This window comes from Oncorhynchus keta, chromosome 25 (genome assembly GCF_023373465.1).
Source record: "Oncorhynchus keta strain PuntledgeMale-10-30-2019 chromosome 25, Oket_V2, whole genome shotgun sequence".
Classification (NCBI taxonomy): Eukaryota; Metazoa; Chordata; class Actinopteri; order Salmoniformes; family Salmonidae; genus Oncorhynchus; species Oncorhynchus keta.
Genome location: NC_068445.1, coordinates 49,678,685 through 49,693,478, shown reverse-complemented (window position 1 = coordinate 49,693,478; position 14,794 = coordinate 49,678,685). Strand labels below are relative to the sequence as shown.

Here is a 14,794-nt window from a genome sequence, read left to right as displayed (position 1 = left end):
GTCGATGATATAGAGTACTGTATATACGTATGCATATGAGATGAATAATGTAGGGTAAGTAACATTATATAAGGTAGCATTGTTTAAAGTGGCTAGTGATATATTTACATCATTTCCCATCCATTCCCATTATTAAAGTGGCTGGAGTTGGGTCAGTGTCAATGTCAGTGTGTTGGCAGCAGCCACTCAATGTTAGTGGTGGCTGTTTAACCTCTGATGGCCTTGAGATAGAAGCTGTTTTTCAGTCTCTCGGTCCCAGCTTTGATGCACCTGTACTGACCTCGCCTTCTGGATGATAGCGGGGTGAACAGGCAGTGGCTCGGGTGGTTGATGTCCTTGATGATCTTTATGGCCTTCCTGTAACATCGGGTGGTGTAGGTGTCCTGGAGGGCAGGTAGTTTGCCCCCGGTGATGCGTTGTGCAGACCTCACTACCCTCTGGAGAGCCTTAAGGTTGAGGGCGGAGCAGTTGTGCATCTGTACCAGGCGGTGATGACAGCCCGCCAGGATGCTCCTGAGGTTGTGCATCTGTAGAAGTTTGTGTGAGTGCTTTTGTCTGTGACAAGCCAAATTTCTTCAGCCTCCTGAGGTTGAAGAGGCGCTGCTGCGCCTTCTCATCTCACGACGCTTTGTCAGTGTGAGTGGACCAATTCAGTTTGTCTGTGATGCAACTTTAAAGGAAGAACCACTATCCTTTCTGGAACTTAAAACTTGCTACCCTCTGTTGGAGGAATGTTGGAGAAGAGAAATGTACAAAACAAAATTGTCTTACAGCCTGTTAGAAAGGTATGTGTTAGTATCTGTCTGTTAAATGGTTTTAGGATGTGTTGTCTTATAGCCTGCTAGAGGATGTGTTGTCTTATAGCCTGTTAGAGGATGTGTTGTCTTACAGCCTGTTAGAGAGGATGTGTTGTCTTACAGCCTGTTAGAGAGGATGTGTTGTCTTACAGCCTGTTAGAGGATGTGTTGTCTTACAGCCTGTTGGAGAGGATGTGTTGTCTTACAGCCTGTTAGAGAGGATGTGTTGTCTTACAGCCTGTTGGAGAGGATGTGTTGTCTTACAGCCTGTTAGAGAGGATGTGTTGTCTTACAGCCTGTTAGAGAGGATGTGTTGTCTTACAGCCTGTTGGAGAGGATGTGTTGTCTTACAGCCTGTTAGAGAGGATGTGTTGTCTTACAGCCTGTTAGAGAGGATGTGTTGTCTTATAGCCTGTTAGAGGATGTGTTGTCTTATAGCCTGTTAGAGGATGTGTTGTCTTATAGCCTGTTAGAGGATGTGTTGTCTTACAGCCTGTTAGAGAGGATGTGTTGTCTGTCTGGTAGAGAGGATGTGTTGTCTGTCTGGTAGAGAGGATGTGTTGTCTTACAGCCTGTTAGAGGATGTGTTGTCTGTCTGGTAGAGAGGATGTGTTGTCTTACAGCCTGTTAGAGGATGTGTTGTCTTACAGCCTGTTAGAGAGGATGTGTTGTCTTACAGCCTGTTAGAGAGGATGTGTTGTCTTATAGCCTGTTAGAGAGGATGTGTTGTCTTACAGCCTGTTAGAGAGGATGTGTTGTCTTACAGCCTGTTGGAGAGGATGTGTTGTCTTATAGCCTGTTAGAGAGGATGTGTTGTCTTACAGCCTGGTAGAGAGGATGTGTTGTCTCAGTCTGGTAGAGAGGATGTCTTGTCTGTCTGGTAGAGAGGATGTGTTGTCTGTCTGGTGGAGAGGATGTGTTGTCTCAGTCTGGTAGAGAGGATGTGTTGTCTGTCTGGTAGAGAGGATGTGTTGTCTCAGCCTGGTAGAGAGGACGTGTTGTCTGTCTGGTAGAGAGGATGTGTTGTCTCAGCCTGGTAGAGAGGATGTGTTGTCTCAGCCTGGTAGAGAGGATGTGTTGTCTGTCTGGTAGAGAGGATGTGTTGTCTCAGTCTGGTAGAGAGGATGTGTTGTCTGTCTGGTAGAGAGGTTGTGTTGTCTCTGTCTGGTAGAGAGGATGTGTTGTCTTACAGCCTGGTAGAGAGGATGTGTTGTCTCAGTCTGGTAGAGAGGATGTGTTGTCTCAGTCTGGTAGAGAGGATGTGTTGTCTCAGTCTGGTAGAGAGGATGTGTTGTCTCAGTCTGGTAGAGAGGATGTGTTGTCTCAGTCTGGTAGAGAGGATGTGTTGTCTCTGTCTGGTAGAGAGGATGTGTTGTCTCAGTCTGGTAGAGAGGATGTGTTGTCTCAGTCTGGTAGAGAGGATGTGTTGTCTCTGTCTGGTAGAGAGGATGTGTTGTCTCAGTCTGGTAGAGAGGATGTGTTGTCTCAGTCTGGTAGAGAGGATGTGTTGTCTCTGTCTGGTAGAGAGGATGTGTTGTCTCTGTCTGGTAGAGAGGATGTGTTGTCTGTCTGGTAGAGAGGATGTGTTGTCTCTGTCTGGTAGAGAGGATGTGTTGTCTCAGTCTGGTAGAGAGGATGTGTTGTCTGTCTGGTAGAGAGGATGTGTTGTCTCTGTCTGGTAGAGAGGATGTGTTGTCTCAGTCTGGTAGAGAGGATGTGTTGTCTGTCTGGTAGAGAGGATGTGTTGTCTCTGTCTGGTAGAGAGGATGTGTTGTCTGCCTGTAGAGAGGATGTGTCTGTCTGGTAGAGAGGATGTGTTGTCTGTCTGGTAGAGAGGATGTGTTGTCTCAGTCTGGTAGAGAGGATGTGTTGTCTGTCTGGTAGAGAGGATGTGTTGTCTCAGTCTGGTAGAGAGGATGTGTTGTCTGTCTGGTAGAGAGGATGTGTTGTCTCTGTCTGGTAGAGAGGATGTGTTGTCTCTGTCTGGTAGAGAGGATGTGTTGTCTCACAGCCTGTCAGGGAGGACGTGTTTTCTCACAGCCTGTCAGGGAGGACGTGTTGTCTCACAGCCTGTCAGGGAGGACGTGTTGTCTCACAGCCTGTCAGAGAGGACGTGTTGTCTCACAGCCTGTCAGAGAGGATGTGTTGTCTCACAGCCTGTCAGTAGCCTGTCAGAGAGGATGTTGTCTCACAGCCTGTCAGAGAGGACGTGTTGTCTCACAGCCTGTCAGAGAGGACGTGTTGTCTCACAGCCTGTCAGGGAGGATGTGTTGTCTCACAGCCTGTCAGAGAGGACGTGTTGTCTCACAGCCTGTCAGGAGGATGTGTTGTCTCACAGCCTGTCAGAGAGGACGTGTTGTCTCACAGCCTGTCAGAGAGGACGTCTCACAGCCTGTCAGGGAGGACGTGGTCTCACAGCCTGTCAGAGGGATGTTGTCTCACAGCCTGTCAGAGAGGACTTGTTGTCTCACAGCCTGTCAGAGAGGACTTGTTGTCTCACAGCCTGTCAGAGAGGACGTGTTGTCTCACAGCCTGTCAGAGAGGATGTGTTGTCTCACAGCCTGTCAGGGAGGACGTGTTGTCTCACAGCCTGTCAGAGAGGATGTTGTCTCACAGCCTGTCAGAGAGGACGTGTTGTCTCACAGCCTGTCAGGGAGGACGTGTTGTCTCACAGCCTGTCAGGGAGGACGTGTTGTCTCACAGCCTGTCAGGGAGGACGTGTTGTCTCACAGCCTGTCAGGGAGGACGTGTTGTCTCACAGCCTGTCAGAGAGGACGTGTTGTCTCACAGCCTGTCAGGGAGGACGTGTTGTCTCACAGCCTGTCAGAGAGGACGTGTTGTCTCACAGCCTGTCAGGGAGGACGTGTTGTCTCACAGCCTGTCAGAGAGGACGTGTTGTCTCACAGCCTGTCAGGGAGGACGTGTTGTCTCACAGCCTGTCAGGGAGGACGTGTTGTCTCACAGCCTGTCAGGGAGGACGTGTTGTCTCACAGCCTGTCAGAGAGGACGTGTTGTCTCACAGCCTGTCAGGGAGGACGTGTTGTCTCAGCCTGTTAGAAAGGACATGCTGTCTTACATCATGTCAGAGAGGACGTGTCGTCTTACAGAATGTCAGAGATTACGTGTTGTCTCTGCCTGTTATAGAGGAATGCCCAGCACCAAGGAGACTCCCCCTCCTCCATCTCCATATAATACCAGTCAGGTTAAACTGAATGTCCAGCACCAAGGAGATTCTCCCTCTCCCATTTCCATCACCTGGTACTCAGGGCACTATTGTCCCTCCATCAGGTCCTAATGGCCTGGTACTCAGGACTCTATTGTCCCTCTATCAGGTCCTAATGGCCTGGTACTCAGGGCTCTATTGTCCCTCCATCAGGTCCTAATAACCTGGTACTCAGGGCTCTTTTGTCCCTCTATCAGGTCCTAATAACCTGGTACTCAGGACTCTATTGTCCCTCTATCAGGTCCTAATAACCAGGTACTCAGGGCCCTATTGTCCCTCTAACCACTCTGACATCAATGCAAATGAAATGGAAAATCACATCAAAACAGTATCTTGCTTTTTAAACTCACCTCACAATTTCAAGAAAGAAATTCAACAGGTTGAAACTGAGTGTTAAACATGGTCTTTGTGGATGTTGTTTCAAAGCAAAACAATGAAATGGACAGTGCTCTCTAAGGTGATGATGAATTCAAACACCCATACACATTTTAGAGCTTATGCTTATGAGCCCAAGCCTGAAAAAAATGAATTCAAATTATGATTGTGCCGTGATATAATACACGGCCTACTGCATATTACACGTGACAAAAACAATCATTAAAAAATACTGATTTAAGATGTCTTTGCTAGATAAATTGGTCTAGACCAGTGGTTCCCAAACTTTGTATAGTCCCGTACCCCTTCAAACATTCAACCTCCAGCTGTGTATCCCTTCTAGTACCAGGTTCAGTGCACCCTCAAATGTAAGCCTGCCACACACACACTATACTATACATTTATTAAACATAAGAATGAGTGTGAGGTTTTGTCACAACCCGGCTCGTGGGAAGTGACAAAGAGCAGGGACCAGGGCACAAATATTAATAATCATCAATCATTTTGCTGAGTGAACCCTTACTCACCTCATTTTGTTATAGCATCTTTGGTCTGACAGACGATTACGTGAAACCCAGAATGCATTGTATGTCAATAAACATGGCTCCAGACATAGCTGGAATTAGCTTAGCTCATGATAATCAGTTCAACCTTCAAAAAAGTATTTTACGCACATATGTGCCCATTAAAATACAAGAAAGAATCGGAATTTATGATTTATCACCGGAACTTGAAAACATGTGAATAAAACAGTAAATATAGCAATAATTACCACACAAAACAGTTTCTGATAGTGATTTATTGATTCAAATGGCGCGTGCAGTCAGTTAATCCCGTAACCTCTCACTCCCACTCTGAGCCATTCAGTGTTGTTTATGTCTGTAGCTAGTGAGCTAAGCTTTAGCATTAGCAATGTCTTTCAAAAGGAGACAACTCACAAATGCGGAAATTCTGGAGATTTTAAAACATTCTGACAATGAGTCTGAAAGTCAGGAATCAGATTCTGACAGTGACAGTGAGGAGCCGCCCCCCAACCTTGTAGCCATTGAGAACCCTGAGTCTGAGGACTCCTTGTCCACTGACAATGTCCCAGGTCCCTTTGAAGATGCTGGTGATGATGGAGGCAGACCGATAGTGGATGAAGTACAGGAGTTCTGTGGTAGCTGGAAGGCTGCCAGCCATTTCACCCCTCCTGGCCCTGCTGTTTGCTTTAATGAGTCCCAGTCTGGAGTGCAACGCCCCTTGCCATTTCCCTCTGAGGCGGAATGCTTCAAGTTGCTTCTGACAGAGGAGCTGGTGGGAGACATAGAAGAGACCAATTACTATGCATTGGGGCTACAGGAGAAGAGAGAGCCAGGAGTGGGGGAGACAACCACAACTAGTGAAATGTATACCTTTCTGGTGACAGTCCTTCTCATAGAGATGCTAAAGAAGAACTCCCTAAGAGAATACTGGAGCAGAGATCCTATGTTTGCAACTCCCTTCTTTGCCTCCCTCTTTCCCAAGACCGCTTCCTAGTTCTGCATTTCATCAACAATGCTACTGCCATCCTAAGTGATCTGTTATACAATATAAGAAATGTCAACAGCTGGCAGTAAAGTGGCATGAAAAATGAGACATCCATTTCCTCTCCACTGTCCATACAGCAACCATGTTGGCCAGAGGGAAGGTGGATCACCTGACCGGAGAGAGAAAGATCAAACCAGATTGTGTGCTTGATTATAACCTCAAAATGGGGGCCGTGGATAAGGCAGACATGATAAACAGCTTTGTGGAATGCACACGGAAAACAAACAAGTGGTATAAGAAGATATTTTTCCATCTGATCGACACTGCTGCCCTCAACGGCAGCACAGTTCACCGCCAACTAACAGGTGAGATGATTACTGAACAATGGATTTTATTGTAATTGGATGTACAGTTCACATGTAAATCATATACAGAAACTATTAATGCAATAAGACACTTACTTTGATAGAAACACAGCCTAGATTTGAACCAGGATGTCTATAGTGACCCCTCAATTAGTTTTATAGAGCTAATGGAAGAATGTAGCTAGCTAGCCACTGCCTGTTCACCCCGCTATCATCCAGAAGGCGAGGTCAGTACAGGTGCATCAAAGCTGGGACCGAGAGACTGAAAAACAGCTTCTATCTCAAGGCCATCAGAGGTTAAACAGCCACCACTAACATTGAGTGGCTGCTGCCAACACACTGTCATTGACACTGACCCAACTCCAGCCACTTTAATAATGGGAATTGATGGGAAATTATGTAAATATATCACTAGCCACTTTAAACAATGCTACCTTATATAATGTTACTTACCCTACATTATTCATCTCATATGCATACGTATATACTGTACTCTATATCATCGACTGCATCCTTATGTAATACATGTATCACTAGCCACTTTGTTTACATACTCCTCTCATATGTATATACTGTACTCGATACCATCTACTGTATACTGCTCTGTACCATCACTCATTCATATATCCTTATGTACATATTCTTTATCCCCTTACACTGTGTATAAGACAGTAGTTTTGGAATTATTAGTTAGATTACTTGTTGGTTATCACTGCATTGTCGGAACTAGAAGCACAAGCATTTCGCAACACTCGCATTAACATCTGCTAACCATGTGTATGTGACAAATAACATTTGATTTGATTTGATTTGAGCTACATACGCACGATTGAATATAACACCATAAAGGTTATGAAATGAGTAACGTTACCACCCGTGTCTGCGGTTATAAGGTATGAGTAACGTTACCACCCGTGTCTGCGGTTATAAGGAATATACACAAATATATTATGCTTCGTACATACAATGAGCTGCAGTAGAAATATTTTAAAACAACATACAGAGTTTTATAATGTAATAAGGCACTTACTTTGATAGAAACGCAGTCTGGATTTGAACCTGGGTGTCTGTAGTGACGCCTCTACAGACATCCTCTAGCACTGAGATGCTGTGCCTTAGACCACTGAGCCACTTGGGCCAGGGTTGGTTCAAAATACAACACATGCTAATACTTCTCTGACGCAATTAGCATTGTTTTAGAAGAATGTAGCTAGCTACCTAAGCATTGAGTATAACACCATAAAGGTTATGAAATTAGTAACGTTACCTTGCGTGTCCGCGGTTATAAAGAATATACACAAATATATTATGCTACAGTAGAAACGTCATAACACGACATGCAGAAACTATTATAACGTAATAAGGCACTTACCTAACCCTAACCCTAACCCTTACTTTGATAGAAACACACACATTTCCAATGTTATTATTGGTAACGAAGACACCTATGACTGCGATGCAGGCAACAGATAAGATATGTGAACACGTGTGTGTGTGTGTGTGTGTGTGTGTGTGTGTGTGTGTGTGTGTGTGTGTGTGTGTGTGTGTGTGTGTGTGTGTGTGTGTGTGTGTGTGTGTGTGTGTGTGTGTGTGTGTGTGTGTGTGTGTGTGTGTGTGTGTGTGTGTGTAGATAAACTAGTTGAGAACACCTTTATTTAACCAGGTAAACTAGTTGTGAACACCTTTATTTAACCAGGTAAACTAGTTGAGAACACCTTTATTTAACCAGGTAAACTAGTTGTGAACACCTTTATTTAACCAGGTAAACTAGTTGAGAACACCTTTATTTAACCAGGTAAACTAGTTGAGAACACCTTTATTTAACCAGGTAAACTAGTTGAGAACACCTTTATTTAACCAGGTAAACTAGTTGAGAACACCTTTATTTAACCAGGTAAACTAGTTGAGAACACCTTTATTTAACCAGGTAAACTAGTTGAGAACACCTTTATTTAACCAGGTAAACTAGTTGAGAACACCTTTATTTAACCAGGTAAACTAGTTGAGAACACCTTTATTTAACCAGGTAGGCCAGTTGAGAACAAGTTCTCATTTACAACTGCGACCTGGCCAAGATAAAGCAAAGCAGTGCAACACAAACAACAACACAGAGTTACACATGGAAAAAAAACAAACATAGTCAATAATACAGTAGAACAAAAGAAAACAGTCTACATACAGTGAGTGCAAATGAGGTAAGATAAGGGAGGTAAGGCAATAAATAGGCCATTGTGGTGAAGTAATTACAATGTAGCAATTAAACACTGGAATGGTAGAAGTGCAGAAGATGAATGTAGAGATAATGGGGTGCAAAGGAGCAAGATAAATAAATAAATACATTATGGGGATGAGGTAGGTAGATGGATGGGCTGTTTACAGATGGGCTATGTACAGGTACAGTGATCTGTGAGCTGCTCTGACAGCTGGTGCTTAAAGCTAGTGAGGGGAGATATGAGTCTCCAGCTTCAGAGATTTTTGCAGTTCGTTCCAGTCATTGGCAGCAGAGAACTGGAAGGAGAGGTGGCCAAAGGTGGTGTTGGCTTTGGGGGTGACCAGTGAGATATACCTGCTGGAGCGCGTGCTACGAGTGGGTGCTGCTATGGTGACCAGTGAGATATACCTGCTGGAGCGCGTGCTACGAGTGGGTGCTGCTATGGTGACCAGTGAGCTGAGATAAGACGGGGCTTTACCTAGCAGAGACATGTAGATAACCTGTAGCCAGTGGGTTTTTTCGACGAGTATGACGCGAGGGCCAGCCAACGAGAGCATACAGGTCGCAATGGTGGGTAGTATATGGGCCTTTGGTGACAAAACGGATGGCACTGTGATAGACTGCATCCAGTTTGTTGAGTAGAGTGTTGGAGGCTATTTTATAGATGACATCGCCGAGTCGAGGATCGGTAGGATGGTCAGTTTTACTAGGGTATGTTTGGCAGCATGAGTGAGGGATGCTTTTTTGCTATATAGGAAGCCGATTCTAGATTTCATTTTGGATAGGAGATGCTTAATGTGAGTCTGGAAGGAGAGTTTACAGTCTAACTAGACACCTAGGTATTTGTAGTTGTCCACTTATTCTAAGTCGGAGCCGTCCAGAGTGGTGATGCTGGACAGGCGAGCAGGTGCGGACAGTGATCGGTTGAATAGCATGGATTTAGTTTTATTTGCGTCTAAGAGCGGTTGGAGGCCACGGAGGGAGAGTTGTATGGCATTGAAGCTCGTCTGGAGGTTAGTTAACACAGTGTCCAACGAGGGGCCAGAAGTATACAGAATGGTGCCGTCTGTGAGAGGAGCAAATGTCTGCAGACTTGAACTGCACAAACAATTTGGAAGTGCTTGGAATTTTGTCTGGGTCAGAAATGTCAAAAAAATGTATTGGTCCACAAAAGTAAAAATGACTAATGTGAATGAATGAGGCGGAACACACCTCCATTCAAACTGTTCATAGAAAATTAAAAACTTGTTAGAAAATAATTAGAAATTGACAAGTTGAAAAGAGGCTCTAAATAAAAACAGTCTGCGTGCCTTGGTTTGAGGGATTAAATGTACTGTTGAGTAACAATCACATTCTGGAATGGAGAGAACGTTCTAACATCACGCGCATTAAACTCACCCTGGGGATAGAGATATTTGGAACTCACACATGAAAAGGTTCAATTCAATTTTCACAGAACCACTTTGTTGCAATTTCAATGAGGCTCTCTTGTTCAGATGTTGGGATAAAGAATCCAGTTTGTCATCCGTTTCGTGAAAGTACCTGCATAATTGCGCACCCAGCTCACTCGGGTGCTTCGCTATATCACATTTGACATTGTCCGTAAGCTTGAGTCCATTTTCACACAAAAAAATCATACTATGATGGAAAGACCTGTGTGTTGTCCTTGTTAATGCAGAAAGAAAAGAGCTCCAAACACTTAATCATAGCCTCAATTTTGTCCCGCACATTGAAAATAGTTGCGGAAATTCCCTGTAATCCTAGATTCAAATCATTCAGGTGAGAAAAAACATCACCCAGACAGGCCAGTTGTGTGAGAAACTCGTCAACATTCAAGCTGTCAGACAAGTGAAAGTTATGGTCAGTAAAGAGAACTTTAAGCTCATCTCTCAATTAAAAAAAAAAGTGTCTACTTTGCCCCTTACTTTTATAAAAGCATTACATGGTCGCTACCCATATCATTGCGTAATGCAGAGAATACACGAGAGTTCAGGGGCCTTGCTTTAACAAAGTTAACAATTTCCACTGTAGTGTCCAAAACATCTTTCAAGCTGTCAGGCATTCCCTTAGCAGCATGAGCCTCTCGGTGGATGCTGCAGTGTACCCAAGTGGTGTAGGAAGCAACTGCTTGCACGCGCAGTACCACTCTCCCTGTCATGGCTTTTGCGCCATCAGTACAGTCCTTGTTTCCAGTTGTTTGCAGAAGAGGATTTCTTCCTTAATTGAATCCCATACACGTAATGGACGTATACCAGGAGCTAAGCCATGCCCGCCACATCTGTTGACTCATCCAGCTGTAACGCATATAATTCACTGGCTTGTATGCGAAGCAGTGATTGTTTCAAAACATCTACTGCCATGTCACTGATGTGTCATGACAGTGTTGATTGATGAAGGAATTGTCGGTGTAGTTTTTTTTACCTTTTCCCCCAGCATTGTCCCAGCTATAACCGCAGGAGCAGGAATAATGAAGTCCTCCACAATATTATTAACGGTATCTGTTGCTTTTATACATGTCATACTACTTGAAAGTTGTCATTATTCTCTCAAAAGGCTCCCGTGGTTTATTTTTCAAATTGTCATGTTTCATTTCTAAATATCTGTGCGAGAGTGAGAGAGTAACAGTTGTGATTCGATGTTAATTATTTGACTAGGCTACCTATATTTGACATTGTGTTATTTCACTGAATAATAGATGGTTTAATTTTATTTTTGGCAGTGAAACGAGGCTACTCAGGCGAGAAAAAAAACCTCACCAAAATGTATCACCCTGTTGGAAAATATAAAGCTACTGTTTGAAAATGTGAAGATTAATTTTTTATTTTTAATAAAATTATTATTATATAAATTACACTAATTGGAGTAATCACCTTTGCGTGTGGACTGTTATTATTCATACTGGATAGACTGGTTACCTTATGCTACACTCCACGCTTTCTATCCATGAGGGAGAACGTATAGCCCTAGGCGATGCTCTGGGTTCATTGATTGTGCAGGGCAGCTTACAGAGTTAGCCTAGAATTATAGTGAATTTGTATTTGATTTTGAATAGCCATGTAATAGGGCATTTTTTAAAAATATTGTTTTTATACAGAATGTCTCAGCACCATGCGTTTCCATCTCTCCTCTCCTTTATTCCTTTCTAGAGTGTGCAGAGGGGCTGTCAACAGTTTAGTGAAATATGTTCAGTCCCCTAACATATTTCACTAGGTTTCCCAAATGAAGCACTGGGTAGCTGCAGGAAAAGGGTTGGAGAGCCCATGGCATACAGAGTTTGGTGGAATATCACCTGTCATGCAGCGGGAGCATGCTCCTCAAATTGTGGTTGACGTGTGGAGTGAAATAAGTGATCTTATATTTATTTCTCAGCTGCTCATATTAAGCACATTCTCCACTATAATTCCCAAGTAGCCTAATCTGTATCATTGAAAAACGAACCGGTGGGAAAGCGAGGGGAATCCATTCGCCATTCGCATGCACACCGATTATATGTATTTTCCCCCTACCCATGTTCCTGCTCTTTTGATAAAGGGCCCTTCTAAATCATAATTTTTTAATATATTTTTTTACATATTAGTAAAGACGAGATTAAATTGAGAATAGTCTGATGGGTGAAAATATGATCACTTGATGAAGAGAACAACAGCTGTGCAGCCTGAGGCAAGGACAGAGCGCAAGCTTTTTTTGCAACTTTCCTAAATCATCAATAGCCTACAGTATATTCACATCATGCAGCCCATATCTTTTGATTTCTAAGACATAAGGTTAGCATAGATATGCATATAACTCTCATGAATGTTTGAATGAAATTTCTCCCTAAACTCAAACTCCCCTTTCCTTTATTCTGTTTCCTATTTAGATAATCCCTCAGGACAACGAGACCAGGTCGACCCTGATGTATAAATACATCATCCATGAAGACTCTGTCCCCGTCAACAACAACAACGTCATTCAGGAGGACATCTACGAATGGGCTCTGAAGAGCTGGTCGCAGTGTTCTAGACCCTGTTCTGGAGGTAAAATTCGAGAGCTGGTCTCAGTGTTGTGTGTGAGTGGGTCTCTCAAAAAGCAAGATCTAGTTCAGGTTTAGCAATCCCCATTGTATAATCTTTAGCAGTCCCCATTGTATAATCTTTAGCAGTCCCCATTGTATAATCTTTAGCAGTCCCCATTGTATAATCTTTAGCAGTCCCCATTGTATAATCTTTAGCAGTCCCCATTGTATAATCTTTAGCAGTCCCCATTGTATAATCTTTAGCAGTCCCCATTGTATAATCCTTCTTGGTTCCAGGTTGAGCCCTTTTGTGTTTAATGTAGAACACACTCTGGAAATGGTTCTACAATGAACCCAACATGTTTTACCTGGAACCAACATGGTTCTACCTGGAACCAAAAAACATTCATCAAAAAATAACCATTTTAGCTTCTAGATAGCACCTGTTGTTCTAATAGTTTAGTGGTATTCCTACATCTTCCTCTCCATTTCCTCTCCTAGGGTTCCAGTACACGAAGTATGGCTGCAGGAAAAAGGGTGACAGCAAGATGGTCCACCGGGGATACTGTGATGTCAGCAAGAAGCCGAAACCCATCAGGAGAATGTGTAACCTACAGGACTGTACACAGCCACAGTGAGTATAGCCTCCAGCACACCACAACGCTAAAACAGGTTTTACACAATACTAGTAGATAAAAACACCTTCAGGTTTCAGACTTAGTGGATAAAAACACCTTCAGGTTTCAGACTTAGTAGATGAAAACACCTTCAGGTTTCAGACTTAGTAGATGAAAACAACCAGGTTTTACACATGATTTAGTAGATTATGCATGTAATGCTTTTGTTATAAAGGTGCATTTTTATGGAATTCACGGGCTGCATATGTATGTCAATTAGGCTCTACATCCATTATAAAGCAGATTAATATGCTTAATGTTAATGTGCGTCTGGAAGGAGAGTTTACAGTCTAAACAGAAACCTAGGCATTTGTAGTTGTCCACATATTCTAAGTCAGAACTTTCCAGAGTAGTGATGCTGGACTGGCGGGCAGGTGCAGGCAGCGATCAGTTGAAGAGCATGCATTTAGTTTTACTTGCATTTAAGAGCAGTTGGAGACCACTGAAGGAGAGTTGTATGGCATTGAAGCTCGTCTGGAGTTTAGTTAACACAGTGTCTAAAGAAGGGCCAGAAGTATACAGAATGGTGTCGTCTGCGTAGAGGTGGATCAGAGAATCACCAGCAGCAAGAGCGAGATCATTGATGTATACAAAGAAGAGAGTCGGTCCTAGAATTGAACCCTGTGGCACCCCCATAGAGACTGCAAGAGGTCCGGACAACAGGCCCTGCGATTAGACACACTGAACTCTATCAGAGGAGTCGTTGGTGAACCATGCGAGGCAATCATTTGAGAAACCTAGGCTGTTGAGTCTGCCGATCAGAATGTGGTAAAGCCTTGGCCAGGTCGATGAATACGGCTGCACAGTAATGTCTCTTATCGATGGCGGTTATGATATCGTTTAGGACCTTGACTGTGGCTGAGGTGCACCCATGACCAGCTCTGAAACCAGATTGCATAGCGGAGAAGGCACAATGGGATTCGAAATGGTCGGTAATCTGTTTGTTAACTTGGCTTTCGAAGACCTTAGAAAGGCATGGTAGGATAGATATAGGTCTGTAGCAGTTTGGGTCTAGAGTGTCTCCCCCTTAGAAGATGGGGATGACCGCAGCAGCATTCAATCTTTGGGAATCTCAGATAATACGAAAGAGAGGTTGAACAGGCTAGTGATAGGGGTTGCAACAATTTCGGCAGGTAATTTTAAAAAGAGAGGGTCCAGATTGTCTAGCCCTGCTGATTTGTAGGGGTCCAGATTTTGTAGCTCTTTCAGAAACGGCTATCTGGATTTGGGTGAAGGAGAAATGGGGGAGGCTTGGGCGAGTTGCTGTGGGGAGTGGAGGGCTAGTGATCGGGGTAGGGGTAGCCAGGTGGAAAGCATGCCCAGCCGTAGAAAAATGCTTATTGAAATTCTCAATTATAGTGGATTTATCGGTGGTGACAGTGTTTCCTAGCCTCAGTGCAGTTGGTAGCTGGAAGGAGGTGCACTTATTCTCCATGGACTTTAGTGTCCCAGAACTGTTTTGAGTTTGTGCTACAGGATGCAAATTTCTGCTTGAAAAAGCTAGCCTTAGCTTTCCTAGGTCCTCTCCTAGTGTATCTCTATGGTTCCTCTCCTATTCACTCTATGGTTCCTCTGCTCGTGTGTCTCTATGGTTCCTCTCCTAGTGTGTCTCTATGGTTCCTCTCCTAGTGTGTCTCTATGG

At 43.7% G+C, this 14,794-nt stretch overlaps 1 protein-coding gene across 2 annotated transcripts in view; it reads left to right on the top strand.

The window, feature by feature from the left end:
- Window positions 1–14,794, top strand: part of adamts3 (ADAM metallopeptidase with thrombospondin type 1 motif, 3) — a 224,615-nt gene that overhangs the window by 183,627 nt on the left and 26,194 nt on the right. For both annotated transcript variants that reach the window (XM_052479894.1, XM_052479893.1), the window contains 2 exons: window positions 12,341–12,497; window positions 12,977–13,109. In XM_052479894.1, the coding sequence (XP_052335854.1) occupies window positions 12,341–12,497; window positions 12,977–13,109 (290 nt within the window). The remainder of the gene's footprint in view (window positions 1–12,340; window positions 12,498–12,976; window positions 13,110–14,794) is intronic.